Source organism: Hyperolius riggenbachi, chromosome 2 (genome assembly GCF_040937935.1).
Source record: "Hyperolius riggenbachi isolate aHypRig1 chromosome 2, aHypRig1.pri, whole genome shotgun sequence".
In the NCBI taxonomy this organism is placed as follows: domain Eukaryota; kingdom Metazoa; phylum Chordata; class Amphibia; order Anura; family Hyperoliidae; genus Hyperolius; species Hyperolius riggenbachi.
Window position 1 is genome coordinate 3235950 of NC_090647.1, and position 21551 is coordinate 3257500.

The 21551-nt window shown below is 53.5% G+C and overlaps 1 protein-coding gene across 1 annotated transcript in view; it reads right to left on the reverse strand.

The window, feature by feature from the left end:
- Nucleotides 1-11853, reverse strand: part of ILK (integrin linked kinase) — a 52443-nt gene extending 40590 nt beyond the window's left edge. The window contains exons 1-3 of the mRNA XM_068263951.1: nucleotides 11784-11853; nucleotides 8639-8763; nucleotides 8397-8562 (exon numbers count right to left, since the gene is read on the reverse strand). Coding sequence (XP_068120052.1) covers nucleotides 8397-8562; nucleotides 8639-8727 — 255 coding nt within the window. The 5' untranslated portion in view covers nucleotides 8728-8763; nucleotides 11784-11853. The remainder of the gene's footprint in view (nucleotides 1-8396; nucleotides 8563-8638; nucleotides 8764-11783) is intronic.
- Between the last annotated feature and the right edge of the window lie 9698 nt (nucleotides 11854-21551).

Consider the following 21551-nt stretch of genomic DNA (forward strand, 5'->3'; position numbering starts at 1 on the left):
GGAGCACCAACAGAACGATCTATAAACCACCAACTCAATGAGGAGCACCAACAGAATGATCTATAAACCACCGAATCAACAAGGAGCACCAACAGAACGATCTATACACCACCAACTCAACGAGAAGCACCAACAGAACGATCTATACACCACCAACTCAATGAGGAGCATCAACAGAACGATCTATACACCACCAACTCAATGAGGAGCACCAACAGAACGATCTATAAACCACCAACTCAATGAGGAGCACCAACAGAACGATCTATAAACCACCAACTCAACGAGGAGCACCAACAGAACGATCTATAAACCACCGAATCAACGAGGAGCACCAACAGAACGATCTATACACCACCGAATCAACGAGGAGCACCAACACAACGATCTATAAACCACCGAATCAACGAGGAGCACCAACAGAACGATCTATACACCACCAACTCAATGAGGAGCACCAACAGAACGATCTATACACCACCAACTCAACGAGGAGCACCAACAGAACGATCTATACACCACCAACTCAACGAGGAGCATCAACAGAACGATCTATACACCACCAACTCAACGAGGAGCACCAACAGAACGATCTATACACCACCAACTCAACGAGGAGCACCAACAGAACGATCTATACACCACCAACTCAACGAGGAGCACCAACAGAACGATCTATACACCACCAACTCAATGAGGAGCACCAACAGAACGATCTATACACCACCAACTCAACGAGGAGCATCAACAGAACGATCTATAAACCACCAACTCAATGAGGAGCACCAACAGAACGATCTATACACCACCAACTCAATGAGGAGCACCAACAGAACGATCTATACACCACCAACTCAACGAGGAGCACCAACAGAACGATCTATACACCACCAACTCAATGAGGAGCACCAACAGAACGATCTATACACCACCAACTCAACGAGGAGCACCAACAGAACGATCTATACACCACCAACTCAACGAGGAGCATCAACAGAACGATCTATAAACCACCAACTCAATGAGGAGCACCAACAGAACGATCTATAAACCACCAACTCAACGAGGAGCATCAACAGAACGATCTATACACCACCAACTCAACGAGGAGCATCAACAGAACGATCTATACACCACCAACTCAACGAGGAGCACCAACAGAACGATCTATACACCACCAACTCAACGAGGAGCACCAACAGAACGATCTATAAACCACCGAATCAACGAGGAGCACCAACAGAACGATCTATAAACCACCAACTCAAAGAGGAGCACCAACAGAACGATCTATACACCACCAACTCAACGAGGAGCACCAACAGAATGATCTATAAACCACCGACTCAACGAGGAGCACCAACAGAACGATCTATACACCACCAACTCAACGAGGAGCACCAACAGAACTAGCTATACACCACCGAATCAACGAGGAGCCCCAACAGAACGATCTATACACCACCAACTCAACGAGGAGCACCAACAGAACGATCTATAAACCACCAACTCAACGAGAAGCACCAACAGAACGATCTATAAACCACCAACTCAACGAGGAGCACCAACAGAACGATCTATAAACCACCAACTCAATGAGGAGCACCAACAGAACGATCTATACACCACCAACTCAACGAGGAGCACCAACAGAACGATCTATACACCACCAACTCAACGAGGAGCACCAACAGAACGATCTATAAACCACCAACTCAACGAGGAGCACCAACAGAACGATCTATACACCACCAACTCAACGAGGAGCACCAACAGAACGATCTATAAACCACCAACTCAACGAGGAGCACCAACAGAACGATCTATACACCACCAACTCAACGAGGAGCACCAACAGAACGATCTATAAACCACCAACTCAACGAGGAGCATCAACAGAACGATCTATAAACCACCGAATCAACGAGGAGCACCAACAGAACGATCTATACACCACCAACTCAACGAGGAGCACCAACAGAACGATCTATAAACCACCAACTCAACGAGGAGCACCAACAGAACGATCTATACACCACCAACTCAACGAGGAGCACCAACAGAACGATCTATAAACCACCAACTCAACGAGGAGCACCAACAGAACGATCTATACACCACCAACTCAACGAGGAGCACCAACAGAACGATCTATACACCACCGAATCAACGAGGAGCCCCAACAGAACGATCTATAAACCACCAACTCAACGAGAAGCACCAACAGAACGATCTATAAACCACCAACTCAACGAGGAGCACCAACAGAACGACTATAAACCACCAACTCAATGAGGAGCACCAACAGAACGATCTATACACCACCAACTCAACGAGGAGCACCAACAGAACGATCTATACACCACCAACTCAACGAGAAGCACCAACAGAACGATCTATGAACCACCGAATCAACGAGGAGCACCAACAGAACGATCTATACACTACCAACTAGGGCTGCACGATTTTAGGGGAAAATCGAAATTGCGATTTTTCTCTCAGAAATCACAATTTCGATTTTCCCCCGATTTTTTTTCAAATCCTGCTTTTTGCACTTCGGGGGGGGGGGGGGGGGGGGGGGGGGGGGGAATTTGTTCACGGTCCGCAATGCCCGGTCCGCTGTCTGTAACTTGCTTCTGGCCCCGCTATGCGCTGATTGGCCAGAAGCAGTGAATATGCATAAGTGTTAATGAGCGGGCGGGGGGGCGGATCCACTCGAGCGAGCAGCGGGCACATGCAGCATTACTAATCACTGGCTAGCGATGGAATGACGGCAGCGGTAGGCGGAGCTGTATGCTCTGTACAGCTCCGCCTACCGCTGCCGTCATTCCATCGCTAGCCAGTGATTAGTAATGCTGCATGTGCCTGCCGCTCGCTCGAGTGGATCCGCCCCCCGCTCATTAACACTTATGCATATTCACTGCTTCTGGCCAATCAGCGCACAGCGGGGCCAGAAGCAAGTTAGACAGCGGACCAAAAAACCGAAGGCACTGACGATCAGCAGATCGTCTTGCCTCGAACCGCGGTTTCGGTTTTGAACCGAAAAACCGTGCAGCCCTACTACCAACTCAACGAGGAGCACCAACGGAACGATCTATAAACCACCGAATCAACGAGGAGCACCAACAGAACGATCTATAAACCACCAACTCAATGAGGAGCACCAACAGAACGCTCTATAAACCACCGAATCAACGAGGAGCACCAACGGAACGATCTATGAACCACCGAATCAACGAGGAGCACCAACAGAACGATCTATAAACCACCAACTCAACGAGGAGCACCAACAGAACGATCTATAAACCACCAACTCAACGAGAAGCACCAACAGAACGATCTATAAACCACCAACTCAACGAGAAGCACCAACAGAACGATCTATAAACCACCGAATCAATGAGGAGCACCAACAGAACGATCTATAAACCACCAACTCAACGAGAAGCACCAACAGAACGATCTATAAACCACCAACTCAACGAGAAGCACCAACAGAACGATCTATACACCACCAACTCAACGAGAAGCACCAACAGAACGATCTATACACCACCAACTCAATGAGGAGCACCAACAGAACGATCTATACACCACCAACTCAACGAGGAGCACCAACAGAACGATCTATAAACCACCAACTCAACGAGGAGCATCAACAGAACGATCTATAAACCACCAACTCAATGAGGAGCACCAACAGAACGATCTATAAACCACCAACTCAATGAGGAGCACCAACAGAACGATCTATAAACCACCAACTCAACGAGGAGCACCAACAGAACGATCTATAAACCACCAACTCAACGAGAAGCACCAACAGAACGATCTATAAACCACCAACTCAATGAGGAGCACCAACAGAACGATCTATACACCACCAACTCAACGAGGAGCACCAACAGAACGATCTATAAACCACCAACTCAACGAGGAGCACCAACAGAACGATCTATAAACCACCGAATCAACGAGGAGCACCAACAGAACGATCTATACACCACCAACTCAACGAGGAGCCCCAACAGAACGATCTATACACCACCAACTCAACGAGGAGCACCAACAGAACGATCTATACACCACCAACTCAACGAGAAGCACCAACAGAACGATCTATACACCACCAACTCAACGAGGAGCACCAACAGAACGATCTATAAACCACCAACTCAACGAGGAGCACCAACAGAACGATCTATACACCACCAACTCAACGAGAAGCACCAACAGAACGATCTATACACCACCAACTCAATGAGGAGCACCAACAGAACGATCTATACACCACCAACTCAACGAGGAGCACCAACAGAACGATCTATACACCACCAACTCAATGAGGAGCATCAACAGAACGCTCTATACACCACAAACTCAACGAGGAGCACCAACAGAACGATCTATAAACCACCGAATCAACGAGGAGCATCAACAGAACGATCTATACACCACCAACTCAACGAGAAGCACCAACAGAACGATCTATACACCACCAACTCAACGAGGAGCACCAACAGAACGATCTATACACCACCAACAGAACGATCTATACACCACCAACTCAATGAGGAGCACCAACAGAACGATCTATACACCACCAACTCAACGAGGAGCACCAACAGAACGATCTATAAACCACCAACTCAACGAGAAGCACCAACAGAACGATCTATAAACCACCAACTCAACGAGGAGCACCAACAGAACGATCTATACACCACCAACTCAACGAGGAGCACCAACAGAACGATCTATACACCACCAACTCAACGAGAAGCACCAACAGAACGATCTATAAACCACCAACTCAACGAGAAGCACCAACAGAACGATCTATAAACCACCAACTCAATGAGGAGCACCAACAGAACGATCTATACACCACCAACTCAACGAGAAGCACCAACAGAACGATCTATACACCACCAACTCAACGAGGAGCACCAACAGAACGATCTATAAACCACCAACTCAACGAGAAGCACCAACAGAACGATCTATACACCACCAACTCAATGAGGAGCACCAACAGAACGATCTATACACCACCAACTCAACGAGGAGCACCAACAGAACGATCTATAAACCACCAACTCAACGAGGAGCACCAACAGAACGATCTGTAAACCACCAACTCAACGAGAAGCACCAACAGAACGATCTATAAACCACCAACTCAACGAGCAGCCCCAACAGAACGATCTATACACCACCAACTCAACGAGCAGCCCCAACAGAACGATCTATACACCACCAACTCAACGAGGAGCACCAACAGAACGATCTATACACCACCAACTCAACGAGGAGCACCAACAGAACGATCTATACACCACCAACTCAACGAGAAGCACCAACAGAACGATCTATACACCACCAACTCAACGAGGAGCACCAACAGAACGATCTGTAAACCACCAACTCAACGAGGAGCCCCAACAGAACGATCTATACACCACCAACTCAACGAGAAGCACCAACAGAACGATCTATAAACCACCAACTCAACGAGGAGCACCAACAGAATGATCTATAAACCACCAACTCAACGAGGAGCATCAACAGAACGATCTATACACCACCAACTCAACGAAGAGCACCAACAGAACGATCTATAAACCACCGAATCAACGAGGAGCACCAACAGAACGATCTATAAACCACCAACTCAACGAGGAGCATCAACAGAACGATCTATACACCACCAACTCAACGAGGAGCACCAACAGAACGATCTATACACCACCAACTCAACGAGGAGCATCAACAGAACGATCTATAAACCACCAACTCAACGAGGAGCACCAACAGAACGATCTATACACCACCAACTCAACGAGGAGCACCAACAGAAAGATCTATACACCACCAACTCAACGAGGAGCACCAACAGAACGATCTATACACCACCAACTCAATGAGGAGCATCAACAGAACGATCTATACACCACCAACTCAATGAGGAGCACCAACAGAACGATCTATACACCACCAACTCAACGAGGAGCACCAACAGAACGATCTGTAAACCACCAACTCAATGAGGAGCACCAACAGAACGATCTATGAACCACCAACTCAACGAGGAGCACCAACAGAACGATCTATGAACCACCAACTCAATGAGGAGCACCAACAGAACGATCTATACACCACCAACTCAACGAGGAGCACCAACAGAACGATCTATACACCACCAACTCAACGAGGAGCACCAACAGAACGATCTATAAACCACCAACTCAACGAGAAGCACCAACAGAACGATCTATAAACCACCAACTCAACGAGAAGCACCAACAGAACGATCTATAAACCACCAACTCAATGAGGAGCACCAACAGAACGATCTATACACCACCAACTCAATGAGGAGCACCAACAGAACGATCTATAAACCACCAACTCAACGAGGAGCACCAACAGAACGATCTATACACCACCAACTCAACGAGGAGCACCAACAGAACGATCTATAAACCACCAACTCAACGAGGAGCACCAACAGAACGATCTATACACCACCAACTCAACGAGGAGCACCAACAGAACGATCTATAAACCACCAACTCAACGAGAAGCACCAACAGAACGATCTATAAACCACCGAATCAACGAGGAGCACCAACAGAACGATCTATACACCACCAACTCAAAGAGGAGCACCAACAGAATGATCTATACACCACCAACAGAAAGATCTATACACCACCAACTCAACGAGGAGCACCAACAGAACGATCTATAAACCACCAACTCAATGAGGAGCATCAACAGAACGATCTATAAACCACCAACAGAACGATCTATACACCAACTCAACGAGAAGCACCAACAGAACGATCTATAAACCACCAACTCAATGAGGAGCACCAACAGAACGATCTATACACCACCAACTCAATGAGGAGCACCAACAGAACGATCTATAAACCACCAACTCAACGAGGAGCACCAACAGAACGATCTGTAAACCACCAACTCAACGAGGAGCCCCAACAGAACGATCTATACACCACCAACTCAATGAGGAGCACCAACAGAACGATCTATAAACCACCAACTCAATGAGGAGCACCAACAGAACGATCTATACACCACCAACTCAACGAGGAGCACCAACAGAACGATCTGTAAACCACCAACTCAACGAGGAGCACCAACAGAACGATCTATACACCACCAACTCAACGAGGAGCACCAACAGAACGATCTATAAACCACCAACTCAACGAGGAGCACCAACAGAACGATCTATACACCACCAACTCAACGAGAAGCACCAACAGAACGATCTATAAACCACCAACTCAACGAGGAGCACCAACAGAACGATCTATACACCACCAACTCAACGAGGAGCACCAACAGAATGATCTATACACCACCAACTCAATGAGGAGCACCAACAGAACGATCTATAAACCACCAACTCAACGAGGAGCACCAACAGAACGATCTATAAACCACCAACTCAACGAGAAGCACCAACAGAACGATCTATAAACCACCGAATCAACGAGGAGCATCAACAGAACGATCTATACACCACCAACTCAACGAGGAGCACCAACAGAAAGATCTATAAACCACCAACTCAACGAGGAGCACCAACAGAACGATCTATACACCACCAACTCAACGAGGAGCACCAACAGAACGATCTATAAACCACCAACTCAACGAGAAGCACCAACAGAACGATCTATACACCACCAACTCAACGAGAAGCACCAACAGAACGATCTATACACCACCAACTCAACGAGAAGCACCAACAGAACGATCTATAAACCACCGAATCAACGAGGAGCACCAACAGAACGATCTATACACCACCAACTCAATGAGGAGCACCAACAGAATGTTCTATACACCACCAACTCAACGAGGAGCACCAACAGAAAGATCTATACACCACCAACTCAACGAGGCGCACCAACAGAACGATCTATAAACCACCAACTCAATGAGGAGCATCAACAGAACGATCTATAAACCACCAACAGAACGATCTATACACCACCAACTCAACGAGAAGCACCAACAGAACGATCTATACACCACCAACTCAATGAGGAGCACCAACAGAACGATCTATACACCACCAACTCAATGAGGAGCACCAACAGAACGATCTATACACCACCAACTCAACGAGGAGCCCCAACAGAACGATCTATACACCACCAACTCAACGAGGAGCACCAACAGAACGATCTATACACCACCAACTCAACGAGGAGCCCCAACAGAACGATCTATACACCACCAACAGAAAGATCTATACACCACCAACTCAATCTTATCACCCCAAAGATGTCTAAAAACTCAACTGTCCACATGTATCTCCCAATACCCAAGCTCCAGTAGATGAAGTGACGACTTACCTTCTGGACGATGTCCCGGTGGCCGTGGCTGGCAGCCAGGTGCAGAGGCGTGTCATCACCACGGTTCATAACATTTATCCGAGCTCCTCTCATGATCAACATATCCACGATGTTACTGCGGCCCTCCCGGCATGCCCAATGCAGGGGGCTGAAGCCATGATCATCACTGCGAGAGAAGGATGCAAAGCTGTCAGACCTGTCATTACCAGACGGGGACAACATGCCGTGGATGAGACACTCACCCCTGGTTCAAGTCATTCTCTGTGTTGTCCAACCACAGACGTACAGCCACAGCATTCCCTTCCCGACACTGCGTGAAAATGTCGTCCATGATAATCGATCTGGGGTGATCTGCTATCCAATCTTCCTGAGGAGACAACAAGTGAGATATATGTATATAGAAAATACCTCCAACGCATAACTCCTGATCCACACACTTTCCACAACCTGTACACAAAACCCTTCCCCATTCCACGTATAACCCCCCCCCCCCCCCCCCCCCACACACACACACACACACAGTACACACACACACACACACACACACACACACTGTACACACACATACACTGTACACACACTACACACACTATATACACACACACACACACACACACAGTACACATACACACACACACACACACACAGTACACACACACACACACACACACACACACACACACACACACACACTATATACACACACAGTACACACACTATATACACACACACACACTATATACACACACACACACACTGTACACACACACACACACAATACACACACTATATACACACACACACAATACACACACTATATACACACACACACTATATACACACACACACACTGTACACACACACACTGTACACGCACTATATACACACGCACTGTACACACACACACTGTACACACACACACTGTACACACACACACTGTACACACACACACTGTACACACACACACTGTACACACACACACTCACACTGTACACACACACTCACACTGTACACACACACTCACACTATATACACACACACACACTATATACACACACACACACTATATACACACACACACTATATACACACACACACTATATACACACATAGTACACACACTATACACACACTATACACACACACACAGTACACACACTACACACACACACACACACTCACACACACTCACACACACACACTCACACACACTACACACACACACTCACACACACTACACACACACACACACACACACACACTGTAGACACACACACAGTACACACACTATATACACACTGTGTACACACACACAGTACACACACACACACACACAGTACACACACTATATACACACACACACTGTACACACACACAGTACACACACTGTACACACACACACACACACACACACACACACACACACACACACAGTACACACACACACACACACACACACAAAACACACACTGTAGACACACTGTGTACACACACACACTGTGTACACACACACACTCACACACAGCGCTATACCAACACTGACCAACCACAACCCGTGGCAGCTGAGGGGAGTAGCCTGTCCACAATAGCTTCTGCCCAGGATTTGCATATAGCTAATGTGAAACAACTGATTCTTCAAGGTGATGTGCTGGAAGCAAGAAAAATGGGCAACAGTAAGGATCTAAAGCCTTGTGCAAGCAGGCCTGGATCCCTGACCATAAAGGGGCAGGGCTACCAGTCATATCTCCTCCCACAGAGGTACAGGCAATATATAACAAGCCACACCCCTATACTTATGTAATGATGGCGATATGAAGGGGGCGGTGGCTTGTTATATAATTACTTATTGGAGATGTTACCCCCTAGCACCCCACGTCACTGATCACCAGGGGGTGGGGCTACCAGTCCTATCTCCTCCCACAGAGGTACAGGAAATATATAAGCCACGCCCCCATACTTATGTAATGATGGCGATATGAAGGGGGCGGTGGCTTGTTATATAATTACTGATTGGAGATGTTACCTCTTAGCACCCCACGTCACTGATCACCAGGGGGTGGGGCTACCAGTCATATCTCCTCCCACAGAGGTACTGGCAATATATAAGCCACGCCCCCATACTTATGTAATGATGGAGATATGAAGGGGGCGGTGGCTTGTTGTATGATTACTGATTGGCGATATGGAGTGTTATCCCTTAGCACCCCACGTCACTGATCACCAGGGGGTGGGGCTACCAGTCCTATCTCCTCCCACAGAGGTACACACAAGAGTTGTATATGGAGTTGTATTAGGCGGCCTGCCTGAGTGACGCGTCTCAGCAGCTGAGAGTGCCTACAGCGGGCACGAGAGTCGTGTAGTCCCCCCACCCTGTGACCCGCAGGAGATCCCTCCCCCCATAATCTGGTGCGGCTGCACTGACTCCCCCAGAGGAATGCCTCCATATTTAGTGAGATGAGCCCCTCTGAAAGCTGGCCGTGTCAGCCAATCGAGGCTACATGTGTGGCCCCGCCCCCCTCAATCGCCCGTCACCAGGAGCGTTCTACATTTACACCATTCATAAAATATGGCAACTGGGTATGTGGCAAACGCCCCCGTCCACGGAAACACCACTGAGGACGGGAGACCAGGGCACGGTGCTGGTGGAGGGGCAATACCAGGGGGAGGTGGGGGAAGGGGGCAATTCCAGGGGGAGGTGGGGGAAGGGGGCAATTCCAGGGCACCATGCTGGGGGGGGGGGGGGGGTAATACCAGGGGGAGGTGGGGGAAGGGGGCAATTCCAGGGCACCATGCTGGGGGGGGGCAATACCAGGGGGAGGTGGGGGAAGGGGGCAATTCCAGGGCACCATGCTGGGGGGGGGGGGGTAATACCAGGGGGAGGTGGGGGAAGGGGGCAATTCCAGGGCACCATGCTGGGGGGGGGCAATACCAGGGGGAGGTGGGGGAAGGGGGCAATTCCAGGGCACCATGCCAGGGGGGGCAATACCAGGGGGAGGTGGGGGAAGGGGGCAATTCCAGGGCACCATGCTGGGGGGGGGCAATACCAGGGGGAGGTGGGGGAAGGGGGCAATACCAGGGCACCATGCCAGGGGGGGCAATACCAGGGGGAGAGAGGATGGGGGTTGGGGGGAGACAGCTGTAACAGGAGCATAAAGCAATAGGGGGTGCAGAGGCTGCACCGGGGCCCCCCTCACCCGCAGTATCAGCTCTCTATATACAATGCATACAAGCTGCTCCTGTCCCCTGCAGTTGGCAGGTTCTCTGTAATGTATATACAGCTCCACCACTGGCCGGGGGAACACCCGGAGGAGGAGGGGGCGGGGCCGCACCGGGACGTGACGTCACTCCCCTCCATCCCGGGACTCCCGCATAATAATGTATAATTACCGCTCCGGCCGCCGCTCCCTCCTCACACCTCAATGCGCGCTCCCGACTCGCCCTGCGTGCGCGCACCCCGACACCCCTACACGTCACATTCCACGGCGGGGCGGAGCCACCAGTCCCCTCACCAACTGCTGCGGGAGGAGGGCGGGGCTACCATCCCACTAACCAATCACCGCTCACTCGCCGCACACTGCGCCCAGACCGGTGACATCACAAGGGCGGGGCCGCCCAGTCCCACACTCAGCCCCGCCCCCTCCCCTCTCAGCGCTGCATGCCCATATATAGGGAGGAGGAGAGAGTGCGGCACCACGTGACCCGCCCCGGAGCGAACCACCTACTGCCTGTATATCATAGCGCTGCCAGTACCGGCCTCCGCCAGCAGGGGTCACTGCTCTGCACTCAGGAGGAGGCCGCCTGCAGACCTGCCTATATATATATATCTCATAGCGCTGCCAGTACCGGCCTCCGCCAGCAGGGGTCACTGCTCTGCACTCAGGAGGAGGCCGCCTGCAGACCTGCCTATATATATATCTCATAGTGCTGCCAGTACCGGCCTCCGCCAGCAGGGGTCACTGCTCTGCACTCAGGAGGAGGCCGCCTGCAGACCTGCCTATATATATATATCTCATAGCGCTGCCAGTACCGGCCTCCACCAGCAGGGGTCACTGCTCTGCGCTCAGGAGGAGGCCGCCTGCAGACCTGCCTATATATATATATCTCATAGCGCTGCCAGTACCGGCCTCCGCCAGCAGGGGTCACTGCTCTGCACTCAGGAGGAGGCCGCCTGCAGACCTGCCTATATATATATATCTCATAGCACTACCAGTACCGGCGCTCCGCCAGCAGGGGTCACTGCTCTGCGCTCAGGAGGAGGCCGCCTGCAGACCTGCCTATATATATATATCTCATAGCGCTGCCAGTACCGGCCTCCGCCAGCAGGGGTCACTGCTCTGCGCTCAGGAGGAGGCCGCCTGCAGACCTGCCTATATATATATATATCATAGCGCTGCCAGTACCGGCCTCCGCCAGCAGGGATCACTGCTCTGCGCTCAGGAGGAGGCCGCCTGCAGACCTACCTATATATATATATATATATATCATAGCGCTACCAGTACCGGCCTCCGCCAGCAGGGGTCACTGCTCTGCGCTCAGGAGGAGGCCGCCTGCAGACCTGCCTATATATATATATCTCATAGCGCTGCCAGTACCGGCCTCCGCCAGCAGGGGTCACTGCTCTGCACTCAGGAGGAGGCCGCCTGCAGACCTGCCTATATATATATATCTCATAGCACTACCAGTACCGGCGCTCCGCCAGCAGGGGTCACTGCTCTGCGCTCAGGAGGAGGCCGCCTGCAGACCTGCCTATATATATATATCTCATAGCGCTGCCAGTACCGGCCTCCGCCAGCAGGGGTCACTGCTCTGCGCTCAGGAGGAGGCCGCCTGCAGACCTGCCTATATATATATATATCATAGCGCTGCCAGTACCGGCCTCCGCCAGCAGGGATCACTGCTCTGCGCTCAGGAGGAGGCCGCCTGCAGACCTGCCTATATATATATATATCATAGCACTACCAGTACCGGCCTCCGCCAGCAGGGGTCACTGCTCTGCGCTCAGGAGGAGGCCGCCTGCAGACCTGCCTATATATATATATCTCATAGCGCTGCCAGTACCGGCCTCCGCCAGCAGGGGTCACTGCTCTGCGCTCAGGAGGAGGCCGCCTGCAGACCTGCCTATATATATATATATCATAGCGCTGCCAGTACCGGCCTCCGCCAGCAGGGATCACTGCTCTGCACTCAGGAGGAGGCCGCCTGCAGACCTGCCTATATATATCTCATAGCGCTACCAGTACCGGCCTCCGCCAGCAGGGATCACTGCTCTGCGCTCAGGAGGAGGCCGCCTGCAGACCTGCCTATATATATCTCATAGCGCTACCAGTACCGGCCTCCGCCAGCAGGGATCACTGCTCTGCGCTCAGGAGGAGGCCGCCTGCAGACCTGCCTATATATATCTCATAGCGCTACCAGTACCGGCCTCCGCCAGCAGGGGTCACTGCTCTGCGCTCAGGAGGAGGCCGCCTGCAGACCTGCCTATATATATCTCATAGCGCTACCAGTACCGGCCTCCGCCAGCAGGGATCACTGCCCTGCGCTCAGGAGGAGGCCGCCTGCAGACCTGCCTATATATATCTCATAGCACTACCAGTACCGGCGCTCCGCCAGCAGGGGTCACTGCCCTGCGCTCAGGAGGAGGCCGCCTGCAGACCTGCCTATATATATCTCATAGCGCTACCAGTACCGGCCCCCGCCAGCAGGGGTCACTGCTCTGCGCTCAGGAGGAGGCCGCCTGCAGACCTGCCTATATATATATCTCATAGCACTACCAGTACCGGCGCTCCGCCAGCAGGGGTCACTGCCCTGCGCTCAGGAGGAGGCCGCCTGCAGACCTGCCTATATATATATCTCATAGCGCTGCCAGTACCGGCCTCCGCCAGCAGGGATCACTGCTCTGTGCTCAGGAGGAGGCCGCCAGCAGACCTGCCTATATATATATATCTCATAGCACTACCAGTACCGGCGCTCCGCCAGCAGGGGTCACTGCCCTGCGCTCAGGAGGAGGCCGCCTGCAGACCTGCCTATATATATATATATCATAGCGCTGCCAGTACCGGCCTCCGCCAGCAGGGGTCACTGCTCTGCACTCAGGAGGAGGCCGCCTGCAGACCTGCCTATATATATATATCTCATAGCGCTGCCAGTACCGGCCTCCGCCAGCAGGGGTCACTGCTCTGCGCTCAGGAGGAGGCCGCCTGCAGACCTGCCTATATATATATATATCATAGCGCTGCCAGTACCGGCCTCCGCCAGCAGGGGTCACTGCTCTGCACTCAGGAGGAGGCCGCCTGCAGACCTGCCTATATATATATATCTCATAGCACTACCAGTACCGGCGCTCCGCCAGCAGGGGTCACTGCCCTGCGCTCAGGAGGAGGCCGCCTGCAGACCTGCCTATATATATATCTCATAGCGCTGCCAGTACCGGCCTCCACCAGCAGGGGTCACTGCTCTGCGCTCAGGAGGAGGCCGCCTGCAGACCTGCCTATATATATATATATATATCATAGCGCTGCCAGTACCGGCCTCCGCCAGCAGGGGTCACTGCTCTGCGCTCAGGAGGAGGCCGCCTGCAGACCTGCCTATATATATATATATCTCTTAGCGCTGCCAGTACCGGCGCTCCGCCAGCAGGGGTCACTGCTCTGTGCTCAGGAGGAGGCCGCCTGCAGACCTGCCTATATATATATATCTCATAGCGCTGCCAGTACCGGCCTCCGCCAGCAGGGGTCACTGCCCTGCGCTCAGGAGGAGGCCGCCTGCAGACCTGCCTATATATATATATATATATATCATAGCACTACCAGTACCGGCCTCCGCCAGCAGGGGTCACTGCTCTGCGCTCAGGAGGAGGCCGCCTGCAGACCTGCCTATATATATATATCTCATAGCGCTGCCAGTACCGGCCTCCGCCAGCAGGGGTCACTGCTCTGCGCTCAGGAGGAGGCCGCCTGCAGACCTGCCTATATATATATATATCATAGCGCTGCCAGTACCGGCGCTCCGCCAGCAGGGGTCACTGCTCTGTGCTCAGGAGGAGGCCGCCTGCAGACCTGCCTATATATATATATATATATCTCATAGCGCTGCCAGTACCGGCCTCCGCCAGCAGGGGTCACTGCTCTGCGCTCAGGAGGTGGCCGCCTGCAGACCTGCCTATATATATATATCTCATAGCGCTGCCAGTACCGGCCTCCGCCAGCAGGGGTCACTGCTCTGCGCTCAGGAGGAGGCCGCCTGCAGACCTGCCTATATATATATATATCTCATAGCGCTACCAGTACCGGCGCTCCGCCAGCAGGGGTCACTGCTCTGCACTCAGGAGGAGGCCGCCTGCAGACCTGCCTATATATATATATCTCATAGCGCTGCCAGTACCGGCCTCCGCCAGCAGGGGTCACTGCTCTGCGCTCAGGAGGAGGCCGCCTGCAGACCTGCCTATATATATATATATCATAGCGCTGCCAGTACCGGCGCTCCGCCAGCAGGGGTCACTGCTCTGTGCTCAGGAGGAGGCCGCCTGCAGACCTGCCTATATATATATATATATATATCTCATAGCGCTGCCAGTACCGGCCTCCGCCAGCAGGGGTCACTGCTCTGCGCTCAGGAGGAGGCCGCCTGCAGACCTGCCTATATATATATATATATCTCATAGCGCTGCCAGTACCGGCGCTCCGCCAGCAGGGGTCACTGCTCTGTGCTCAGGAGGAGGCCGCCTGCAGACCTGCCTATATATATATATCTCATAGCGCTGCCAGTACCGGCCTCCGCCAGCAGGGGTCACTGCCCTGCGCTCAGGAGGTGGCCGCCTGCAGACCTGCCTATATATATATATCTCATAGCGCTGCCAGTACCGGCCTCCGCCAGCAGGGGTCACTGCTCTGCGCTCAGGAGGAGGCCGCCTGCAGACCTGCCTATATATATATATATATATCTCATAGCGCTGCCAGTACCGGCCTCCGCCAGCAGGGGTCACTGCCCTGCGCTCAGGAGGTGGCCGCCTGCAGACCTGCCTATATATATATATCTCATAGCGCTGCCAGTACCGGCCTCCGCCAGCAGGGGTCACTGCTCTGCGCTCAGGAGGAGGCCGCCTGCAGACCTGCCTATATATATATATATATATATCATAGCACTACCAGTACCGGCCTCCGCCAGCAGGGGTCACTGCTCTGCGCTCAGGGGGAGGCCGCCTGCAGACCTGCCTATATATATATATCTCATAGCGCTGCCAGTACCGGCCTCCGCCAGCAGGGGTCACTGCTCTGCGCTCAGGAGGAGGCCGCCTGCAGACCTGCCTATATATATATATATCATAGCGCTGCCAGTACCGGCGCTCCGCCAGCAGGGGTCACTGCTCTGTGCTCAGGAGGAGGCCGCCTGCAGACCTGCCTATATATATATATATATATCTCATAGCGCTGCCAGTACCGGCCTCCGCCAGCAGGGGTCACTGCTCTGCGCTCAGGAGGTGGCCGCCTGCAGACCTGCCTATATATATATATCTCATAGCGCTGCCAGTACCGGCCTCCGCCAGCAGGGGTCACTGCTCTGCGCTCAGGAGGAGGCCGCCTGCAGACCTGCCTATATATATATATATCTCATAGCGCTACCAGTACCGGCGCTCCGCCAGCAGGGGTCACTGCTCTGCACTCAGGAGGAGGCCGCCTGCAGACTTGCCTATATATATATATATCTCATAGCGCTGCCAGTACCGGCCTCCGCCAGCAGGGGTCACTGCTCTGCACTCAGGAGGAGGCCGCCTGCAGACCTGCCTATATATATATCTCATAGCGCTGCCAGTACCGGCCTCCGCCAGCAGGGGTCACTGCTCTGCGCACAGGAGGAGGCCGCCTGCAGACCTGCCTATATATATATATCTCATAGCGCTGCCAGTACCGGCCTCCGCCAGCAGGGGTCACTGCTCTGCGCTCAGGAGGAGGCCGCCTGCAGACCTGCCTATATATATATATATCATAGCGCTGCCAGTACCGGCCTCCGCCAGCAGGGGTCACTGCTCTGCGCTCAGGAGGAGGCCGCCTGCAGACCTGCCTATATATATATATCTCGTAGCGCTGCCAGTACCGGCCTCCGCCAGCAGGGGTCACTGCTCTGCGCTCAGGAGGAGGCCGCCTGCAGACCTGCCTATATATATATATCATAGCGCTGCCAGTACCGGCCTCCGCCAGCAGGGGTCACTGCTCTGCGCTCAGGAGGAGGCCGCCTGCAGACCTGCCTATATATATATATCTCATAGCGCTGCCAGTACCGGCCTCCGCCAGCAGGGGTCACTGCTCTGCGCTCAGGAGGAGGCCGCCTGCAGACCTGCCTATATATATATATCTCATAGCGCTGCCAGTACCGGCCTCCGCCAGCAGGGGTCACTGCTCTGCGCTCAGGAGGAGGCCGCCTGCAGACCTGCCTATATATATATATCTCATAGCGCTGCCAGTACCGGCCTCCGCCAGCAGGGGTCACTGCTCTGCGCTCAGGAGGAGGCCGCCTGCAGACCTGCCTATATATATATATCTCATAGCGCTGCCAGTACCGGCCTCCGCCAGCAGGGGTCACTGCTCTGCGCTCAGGAGGAGGCCGCCTGCAGACCTGCCTATATATATATATATCATAGCGCTGCCAGTACCGGCCTCCGCCAGCAGGGATCACTGCCCTGCGCTCAGGAGGAGGCCGCCTGCAGACCTGCCTATATATATCTCATAGCGCTACCAGTACCGGCCTCCGCCAGCAGGGATCACTGCCCTGCGCTCAGGAGGAGGCCGCCTGCAGACCTGCCTATATATATCTCATAGCACTACCAGTACCGGCGCTCCGCCAGCAGGGGTCACTGCCCTGCGCTCAGGAGGAGGCCGCCTGCAGACCTGCCTATATATATCTCATAGCGCTACCAGTACCGGCCCCCGCCAGCAGGGGTCACTGCTCTGCGCTCAGGAGGAGGCCGCCTGCAGACCTGCCTATATATATATCTCATAGCACTACCAGTACCGGCGCTCCGCCAGCAGGGGTCACTGCCCTGCGCTCAGGAGGAGGCCGCCTGCAGACCTGCCTATATATATATCTCATAGCGCTGCCAGTACCGGCCTCCGCCAGCAGGGATCACTGCTCTGTGCTCAGGAGGAGGCCGCCAGCAGACCTGCCTATATATATATATCTCATAGCACTACCAGTACCGGCGCTCCGCCAGCAGGGGTCACTGCCCTGCGCTCAGGAGGAGGCCGCCTGCAGACCTGCCTATATATATATATATCATAGCGCTGCCAGTACCGGCCTCCGCCAGCAGGGGTCACTGCTCTGCACTCAGGAGGAGGCCGCCTGCAGACCTGCCTATATATATATATCTCATAGCGCTGCCAGTACCGGCCTCCGCCAGCAGGGGTCACTGCTCTGCGCTCAGGAGGAGGCCGCCTGCAGACCTGCCTATATATATATATATCATAGCGCTGCCAGTACCGGCCTCCGCCAGCAGGGGTCACTGCTCTGCACTCAGGAGGAGGCCGCCTGCAGACCTGCCTATATATATATATCTCATAGCACTACCAGTACCGGCGCTCCGCCAGCAGGGGTCACTGCCCTGCGCTCAGGAGGAGGCCGCCTGCAGACCTGCCTATATATATATCTCATAGCGCTGCCAGTACCGGCCTCCACCAGCAGGGGTCACTGCTCTGCGCTCAGGAGGAGGCCGCCTGCAGACCTGCCTATATATATATATATATATCATAGCGCTGCCAGTACCGGCCTCCGCCAGCAGGGGTCACTGCTCTGCGCTCAGGAGGAGGCCGCCTGCAGACCTGCCTATATATATATATATCTCTTAGCGCTGCCAGTACCGGCGCTCCGCCAGCAGGGGTCACTGCTCTGTGCTCAGGAGGAGGCCGCCTGCAGACCTGCCTATATATATATATCTCATAGCGCTGCCAGTACCGGCCTCCGCCAGCAGGGGTCACTGCCCTGCGCTCAGGAGGAGGCCGCCTGCAGACCTGCCTATATATATATATATATATATCATAGCACTACCAGTACCGGCCTCCGCCAGCAGGGGTCACTGCTCTGCGCTCAGGAGGAGGCCGCCTGCAGACCTGCCTATATATATATATCTCATAGCGCTGCCAGTACCGGCCTCCGCCAGCAGGGGTCACTGCTCTGCGCTCAGGAGGAGGCCGCCTGCAGACCTGCCTATATATATATATATATCATAGCGCTGCCAGTACCGGCGCTCCGCCAGCAGGGGTCACTGCTCTGTGCTCAGGAGGAGGCCGCCTGCAGACCTGCCTATATATATATATATATATCTCATAGCACTACCAGTACCGGCGCTCCGCCAGCAGGGGTCACTGCCCTGCGCTCAGGAGGAGGCCGCCTGCAGACCTGCCTATATATATATCTCATAGCGCTGCCAGTACCGGCCTCCACCAGCAGGGGTCACTGCTCTGCGCTCAGGAGGAGGCCGCCTGCAGACCTGCCTATATATATATATATATATCATAGCGCTGCCAGTACCGGCCTCCGCCAGCAGGGGTCACTGCTCTGCGCTCAGGAGGAGGCCGCCTGCAGACCTGCCTATATATATATATATCTCTTAGCGCTGCCAGTACCGGCGCTCCGCCAGCAGGGGTCACTGCTCTGTGCTCAGGAGGAGGCCGCCTGCAGACCTGCCTATATATATATATCTCATAGCGCTGCCAGTACCGGCCTCCGCCAGCAGGGGTCACTGCCCTGCGCTCAGGAGGAGGCCGCCTGCAGACCTGCCTATATATATATATATATATATCATAGCACTACCAGTACCGGCCTCCGCCAGCAGGGGTCACTGCTCTGCGCTCAGGAGGAGGCCGCCTGCAGACCTGCCTATATATATATATCTCATAGCGCTGCCAGTACCGGCCTCCGCCAGCAGGGGTCACTGCTCTGCGCTCAGGAGGAGGCCGCCTGCAGACCTGCCTATATATATATATATATCATAGCGCTGCCAGTACCGGCGCTCCGCCAGCAGGGGTCACTGCTCTGTGCTCAGGAGGAGGCCGCCTGCAGACCTGCCTATATATATATATATATATCTCATAGCGCTGCCAGTACCGGCCTCCGCCAGCAGGGGTCACTGCTCTGCGCTCAGGAGGTGGCCGCCTGCAGACCTGCCTATATATATATATCTCATAGCGCTGCCAGTACCGGCCTCCGCCAGCAGGGGTCACTGCTCTGCGCTCAGGAGGAGGCCGCCTGCAGACCTGCCTATATATATATATATCTCATAGCGCTACCAGTACCGGCGCTCCGCCAGCAGGGGTCACTGCTCTGCACTCAGGAGGAGGCCGCCTGCAGACCTGCCTATATATATATATCTCATAGCGCTGCCAGTACCGGCCTCCGCCAGCAGGGGTCACTGCTCTGCGCTCAGGAGGAGGCCGCCTGCAGACCTGCCTATATATATATATATCATAGCGCTGCCAGTACCGGCGCTCCGCCAGCAGGGGTCACTGCTCTGTGCTCAGGAGGAGGCCGCCTGCAGACCTGCCTATATATATATATATATATATCTCATAGCGCTGCCAGTACCGGCCTCCGCCAGCAGGGGTCACTGCTCTGCGCTCAGGAGGAGGCCGCCTGCAGACCTGCCTATATATATATATATATCTCATAGCGCTGCCAGTACCGGCGCTCCGCCAGCAGGGGTCACTGCTCTGTGCTCAGGAGGAGGCCGCCTGCAGACCTGCCTATATATATATATCTCATAGCGCTGCCAGTACCGGCCTCCGCCAGCAGGGGTCACTGCCCTGCGCTCAGGAGGTGGCCGCCTGCAGACCTGCCTATATATATATATCTCATAGCGCTGCCAGTACCGGCCTCCGCCAGCAGGGGTCACTGCTCTGCGCTCAGGAGGAGGCCGCCTGCAGACCTGCCTATATATATATATATATATCATAGCACTACCAGTACCGGCCTCCGCCAGCAGGGGTCACTGCTCTGCGCTCAGGAGGAGGCCGCCTGCAGACCTGCCTATATATATATATATATCTCATAGCGCTGCCAGTACCGGCGCTCCGCCAGCAGGGGTCACTGCTCTGTGCTCAGGAGGAGGCCGCCTGCAGACCTGCCTATATATATATATCTCATAGCGCTGCCAGTACCGGCCTCCGCCAG